The sequence below is a fragment of the Eleutherodactylus coqui genome, chromosome 5 (assembly GCF_035609145.1).
Source record: "Eleutherodactylus coqui strain aEleCoq1 chromosome 5, aEleCoq1.hap1, whole genome shotgun sequence".
NCBI classification, from domain to species: Eukaryota; Metazoa; Chordata; class Amphibia; order Anura; family Eleutherodactylidae; genus Eleutherodactylus; species Eleutherodactylus coqui.
In genome coordinates this window covers 34,514,835-34,521,645 of record NC_089841.1, presented here as the reverse complement: position 1 = coordinate 34,521,645, position 6,811 = coordinate 34,514,835, and the positions used below count along the sequence as shown (strand labels likewise).

General features: G+C 41.5%; 1 protein-coding gene across 1 annotated transcript; it reads right to left on the bottom strand.

Annotated features, from left to right (window-relative positions):
• Nucleotides 1–840: 840 nt before the first annotated feature.
• On the bottom strand, nt 841–5,448 carry LOC136628736 (zinc finger protein OZF-like). The gene is made up of 3 exons (XM_066604837.1): nt 5,425–5,448; nt 5,128–5,230; nt 841–2,269 (listed from the first exon to the last, which is right to left on the bottom strand). Exons 1-3 carry the CDS (start codon nt 5,446–5,448, stop codon nt 1,263–1,265), a joined length of 1,134 nt encoding a protein of 377 aa, XP_066460934.1. The 3' UTR covers nt 841–1,262.
• Nucleotides 5,449–6,811: the final 1,363 nt, after the last annotated feature.

Here is a 6,811-nt window from a genome sequence, read left to right as displayed (position 1 = left end):
GAAATCAAAAGAATAGATTTCATATTCGCGCGAGTTTTGTGCACATCATGTAATCTTGCATAAGAATCATGTGAACGAGCCCTTACTGCTGCTACACAATGTGTGAAAGTTACTGAGAGAATCTGGACGGAAATCTGCGGCAAAGCCACATGCAGATTTTAGCAAGAATTTACGTGGAAAGAATTCCCACAAAGTGGACTTCTTGTTACTCCCACATTTACAACACCTTTTACATCGTAGAAACCTATGAAAATATGCCTGAAAAACCACCATATCTGGCGCACACTGCGTGAATAGCAGGAAAGACATATATCAGCGCCTCATCTTGAAAGAAATAGTCCTTCACAATAGTACCAATAGAAAATAAACGGTACTCACCTGGTGCTCAGCAGATCACCCTGGGTGGATATCTGCCGGCACCTAGTGTCCACCTTAGCCTCTCATCCTCCTTATCCTTGTTCCTCAATAATTGCGGACAGCAGATCGGGAAGGAAAGCTCACAGGATGACCAGGGCTTTACAGAGAAAATACCACAGAGAAATGCAAAAAATCTTCCCCGCGCTCCAAGGGTTAAAATGAATACAGACCTCCGGTCCGTAATAAATATACCTGTTTTATTGCTACGCGTTTCGGCGATCAAAACATGCCTTTCTCAAGCAAAATATACATCACACTGCATGAGAAAAGAACACCGCAAAGCAAAAATCACGGAGCCCAAAAATGTAAAACGATTCCAGAAAACACCACAAACAGAAACGCTGTGTTCGTACAGAGTTTTTTTTTTTCCCAAATGATTTTTATTTAATTTCCATAACATACAAGTAAGAAAGTAATGGCTTTCAGCTAACATGCGGCAGTAAATCGGGCAATTGTTGTGTTGTTTCGAGTGTGCAAAAAACTGATATCAATGGGTTGTATTCTCTAGTCAGCATGTGCAAATACAGTCCTGTGAAGCCGCCCTAATTAAGAAGCTGTTAGAAAAAACGCCAGAATAACAAGTTCCAAAGCTACACCCTGCTGAGGTTGCAAAAAAATAAATAAATTATTAAAAGAAAGCCAAAATGCCTGGAAAAAAAGGCAATTTGAACTGAGGTATTTTTTCAAGAAAAATGCTGTACACGAAGTCATCTTTTTGTATTTTCTTCTTGTTCCATTTGCTAATTAGATGAGTTTAAAAAAGCAAATATTTACTTTCTTGTGTGAGTTTTTAGATGATAAACAACTTGTGATTTCTGAGTAAAATATTTCCCACATTCTGAACCTTAAAATGGTTTCTCCCCTGTGTGAATTCTCTGATGTTTGATAAGATGTGATTTATTACTAAAACATTTCCCACATTCTGAACATAAGAATGGCTTCTCTCCTGTGTGACGTCTCTGATGTGCAACACAATTTGCTTTGTTAGTAAAACATTTGTCACATTCTCTACATGAAAATGGCTTCTCTCCTGTGTGAATTCTTCGATGTATAACAAGTTGTGATTTAGTTGAAAAACACTTCCCACATTCTGAACATAAGAATGGCTTCTCTCCTGTGTGAATTCTTCGATGTACAACAAGATTTGATGTATTTGTAAAACATTTCCCACATTCTGAACATGAAAATGGCTTCTCCCCCGTGTGAACTTTTTGATGTAAAACAAGATGTGATTTCATATAATAACATTTCCCACATTCTGAACATGAAAATGGCTTCTCTCCTGTGTGACTTCTCTGATGTGTAACAAAATTTGCTTTGTTAGTAAAACATTTGTCACAGTCTCTACATGAAAATGGCTTCACCCCTGTGTGAGTTCTCTGATGATTGACAAGATATGACTTAAGTGAAAAACACATCCCACATTCTGAACATGAAAATGGCTTCTCCCCTGTATGAATTTTCTGATGTCTAGTAAGATATGATTTATTTGAAAAACACTTCCCACATTCTGAACATGAAAATTGCTTCTCATCTGTGTGAGTTTTCTGATGCTGAAAAAGATTTGATTTCAGTGAAAAACATTTCCCACATTCTGAACATGAATATGGCTTCTCTCCTCTGTGAGCTTTATGATGTTCTTGTGTACTGTGACTTTTCTTTTGCTTATCAGTCTGTGATTCATTAGAAGATGTAACCTGTATATGAAGATCAGATGATGGATTCTTGTTGTGAAGGGCTAAAGGGATATCTGGGATGATGGCAGGTTCTTCATATCTATCTTGTCTACTATCATCATCTGCTTCAAAATCTGCAGATATCAGATGTCCCTTTGAGCTCCCGTTACCGTCATCTGCCAAGAATAAAGCAGAATTTACTAATATTGAACATAAGTAAAAATGATAATGATATGTTAGAACATTTCTTTAGAAGTCGCACAGCAAACTGCTATTAGACAGTAATAAGCAAACAGATCACAATCTAAGAGACATAGAGAAGACTAGTAATCATAATGTTCTGCCACCAGGCTGTTATCTTGCAGCTTTCCCATTCTGTGGCGAAGCCTCCATCTTCATAGGTTCATATGTCAGTGTACCTGTCACCATGCCACAATGTTCAGTACAGAACTATAAACGATCCAGTGAGACAGAGCTATTATGTAGTGTCCATCTCATACACTTCCTTAGTGCTGCATGCACTTTATCATAAACCAGGGTAGAGTGGAGGAGGAACCAGGATACCGGGTTACACGGTAACATTGAAGATTCATTTGGAGGATTTCTGGGTCCAAAGACAAATGTCCTTATAAATTAGGAATCCATTCAATAAGGTTCACCTGGACATGGCAGATGGGCCTCCTTCTTTTGATCAAAATATGAGCTACAACCTTGCTTTTTTATGGAACGCACTACCAAAAGCTACCCGAACAATCCAGGACTCGCAGAACTTCAGGCGTGCTCTAAAAACGCACCTCTTCAGGGAGGCATACCGAATTCCCTAAACAAACCCCTCTGTACTCTGCCGAATAACATGCTCCCTGACCTACTGACTGCAATCCCTGCTAGCCATCATAAACCGCTCCTGCAGTCATACCTTTTCTACCGTCAAACGGCTAAATGTCTGACCATTGTCTGTGTATAGCATCCCTCACTCTCCACCTCGCCATACCGTGCACATCTCCAGCCCCTTTACCTTCTGTATCACCCCATTATCTGTAGTATGTAAGCTCATTGGAGCAGGACCCGCACCCCTATTGTTTCCATCAACTGATTACTATGTAACCGTGGTTCTGTAATGTTTGTACTTTTGTCTTTCTGTATTCCCTGTCTATGTAAGCGCTGCGGAATATGTTGGCGCTATACAAATAAAGTTTATTATTATTATTATGTAAAACACCAGTTGTGCAGTTTTATTCAGATATTAAATATGTATGAGTACCGGGGCGTATTCTGTTTAGCATGGTTGACATCTACTGCAGCCATTCTGTCTGCAGCTATGTTCCTTGCTCTACTCACAAAGAATGGAGACTCCCTCTCCTCGCACACATGGGCAATCTTGCTCTTGCACAAAAACTTTGGTGAAGTTGGAGGAAAACTCCTCTAGCCCATTCATTGAACTGTTCTTTGGATCACTCCAGTCACCACACTTTTCATGACTATTCAGGGCCTCTTCCCTAATGCAGCAGCCACTCCAGTACGACCAAAATTGTACTAACCTCCAGTGTACATTATATAGCGTACACCAAATTCCAGCTAATAGCACCATTATGTGGCTCTTCCTACTCTAAAGACAAATTGGGTAATCTAGCCACATCACTGCTCGCAGTCACAAGGTGGACCAGTGCCGTCATACCATTCATCTCTAGGGGTGGTGCCACAGCAGTATCTTGTGGGCAGATAAGAAATTGATCGCGTCACCAGCCATGCTATCAAAGGGGGTCATACAGTGTTCCCCTTTACTAGTCAGAGAAACAGCATCACTCAAAAACCTCTAGGGGGCAGTGCTAACATACGTTAGGCTGAAAGAAGACAATGTTCATCCAGTTAAGCCTGTTTCCAGCCCCCCTTGTTGATCCAGAGGAAGGAAAAAAAAAACTCCAATGAGGCAGAAACCAATTTAGGCTATTTGCAGGAAAAACAATCCTTCCCGACTCCATAATGGCAGTCAGAATAATCCCTGGATTAACGTTTTGAGAGTTCCTACCCGACTCCAAAACCCCGATTAACAACTTGCTGGACACCTAATGTCTATATTCTGCAATATCATAGCGCTCTAAAAAGGCATTTTAGTCCCCTCTTAAACTCCTCTATCGATTTTGCCAGCACCACGTCCTCAGGCAAAGAGTTTCGCAATCTCACTGCTCTAAGAACCCCCTTTTGTGTTGGTGATGAAACATTTTTTCCTCTGACCATAAATGATGCCCTCTTGTTGGAGCATCATCACCGCTTGGCTCTTCTTTGAGGAAGGTGTCCAGATTTGCAACTTACAGACAGAGCTCAGTTCATTGGAGCAGATCTGTAGAACTACTTGATCTTCACCTTTGTAATCTAGCTTCTTTTTCAATGTCATTAACCCCCCCCCCCCCTCCATCCAACGCACTTTCAATATGGCTTGCATATTAAATGGTACAAATAAAATATAATGTGTACATTTAAAAAAAAAGGTCCGGAGGTGGAAATTTCCCAAGATGATATTAATCTTTGCTGCTTGCAGTGAGATTTGTTATATGATAATGATGATCCGGCATCCAGGTCTCTTCCTTCCAGTCCCTGTAGAGAAGCATTCCTGACACTCATAGCACCAACCTTCCATCCTCCAAGGAATCTTCTGTTATCCGGGTCTATGTCTTCACAATCTGGATTCTAGGAGCCTAATAGGAGCTAATGGTTCCTTAGTTCTAAAATTGGGAAGATACTCTTCTCTCAATAGTACTGACAGCAAACGATGAAGGAATCGGCCTCGTTCACATAGATATATTATATATCCGGACTACAGATGGATTTTACACCCATATCATAGACGCTCATCCTGTGTTATCGCCTATAACGGTATCACATGTCATCCACATTTAGTTTGCACTTTGGATGAATGGGGGAACATCCAGCGGAAACTGACAGATCACAGAGCTTATAAATCTACATAACTATCTGCAGCCGCTGACCGAGGAGAATCTGTGACTCTTCTCTGCTGTATTTAGTGGTCACTACTCACCTGAGCGGTTACCTGTAGGAATCTCTTCTTTACATCGCTGATCCCCCCTCACATCTGTCTCCATAGTATTAATATCGGTCAGATCTTCATCCTGATACAAAAGCTGTGAGAGAAAGATTGTAACAGTCAGCAGACAGTTGGAGAAGTCGTGTGGAAGGTTTTACATGACCAGAAAAGATCATTAATCATCATGATGACCAAAAATGACCTGACAGGAGTAGTTATCTGAGCCACATGGCTGCAGGTCTAGAAGCCGGACATAGATATTGGATGGCGGATCAATGATCCCTCAGGAACCTCATACACATGTATATCCGGCATGGCTAGACGCGCTGCACGTTGTCTCAGTGGAGGAGATCAGCGTCTACCAGACACATCCGCTGTTTGTCTCGGGGGACATAAAGGAGCAGATAGATATAAATCCAACCTGTTGGCTCCTTATTCCCACCAGCAGTCTCCACCGCCAGAAAACTGGGAGAAGATCCCGACAACATGTAATGTCTCTGGTCAGCGGTAATCCTGCCATCTCCACCGGCCTCATCACACAAGGAGAAGACATCTAATAAGACTGAAGACAAGAGCTTCACAGCAGTCTACAGATCAGAGGGACATCTCCATCTACCTGGTGGTCCTGTGGAAGAAGAGGACGGGGACATCTCTCTGGTGGGCTTCTCTTACTGGATGGAACTGCAGGAAACACAGACAGACACTGAAGTCATTCTTTACATACAGATAATAAAGTCCCCGTGTATTTAGTCCTGTCTATTACCTGGTGATGGGAGCGGCTGGCGGGTCTGCATCATGGCCTCCTTGTACAGATCCTTGTGTCCTTCTAAATACTCCCACTCCTCCATGGAGAAATAGACAGCGACATCCTGACACCTTATAGGAACCTGACAATACAATATACAGTCATCACCCAGAAGCCTCTAGTGCTGTTACTGTAGGATGTCCCAGCATCCCCTGCAGTATCACCTCTTCAGTCAGCAGCTCAATCATCTTGTTGGTGAGTTCTAGAATCTTCTGTACATTGATGTCCTCATGTATAAGGGGGTGAGGTGTGGACCCCGTGATTGGGCTAAGGGGTCTTCCCCATCCATCACACACAGGGGTCCGACAGCCATCACTAGAGGTCTTCTTCACTACTGTGTAATCCTGTATATGGGGAGACAGTAATAAATATCACTGTAGACATTTCCAGAGTCCAGCACCTCTTCGGTGACATCATCTGTTATTACCATAGATAGGAATGATGTAATGTGACATCATCAGAATCTCTCACCTCTCCAGTGACATCATCTGTTGTTACCATAGATAAGAATGATGTAATGTGACGTCATCAGAATCTCTTACCTCTCCAGTAACCTGGAAGAGTATCTCTAGGCTGATATTTAATACACTTTCCACCATCTTGTTTCTGTCCTTTTCCATCCTTGACAGGTTGATCAGGAAAATTATCTTATGTAGAAAAGAACAACAGGAGATCCTATACTGCGGGGACCTGAGGGGAAAGAAAGATAATCCAATTTAAAAAAAAAAAAAAACACAGAAATTGAAAATAAAAAATAAATTTACTGGATAAAATAAGTGGAAACATTGGAGGAGATATTAAAGTAGAGACAGCAGATGATATAAGTCTGTATAATATACATATAATCTCCATACTGTCCACACCAGCAGTTTG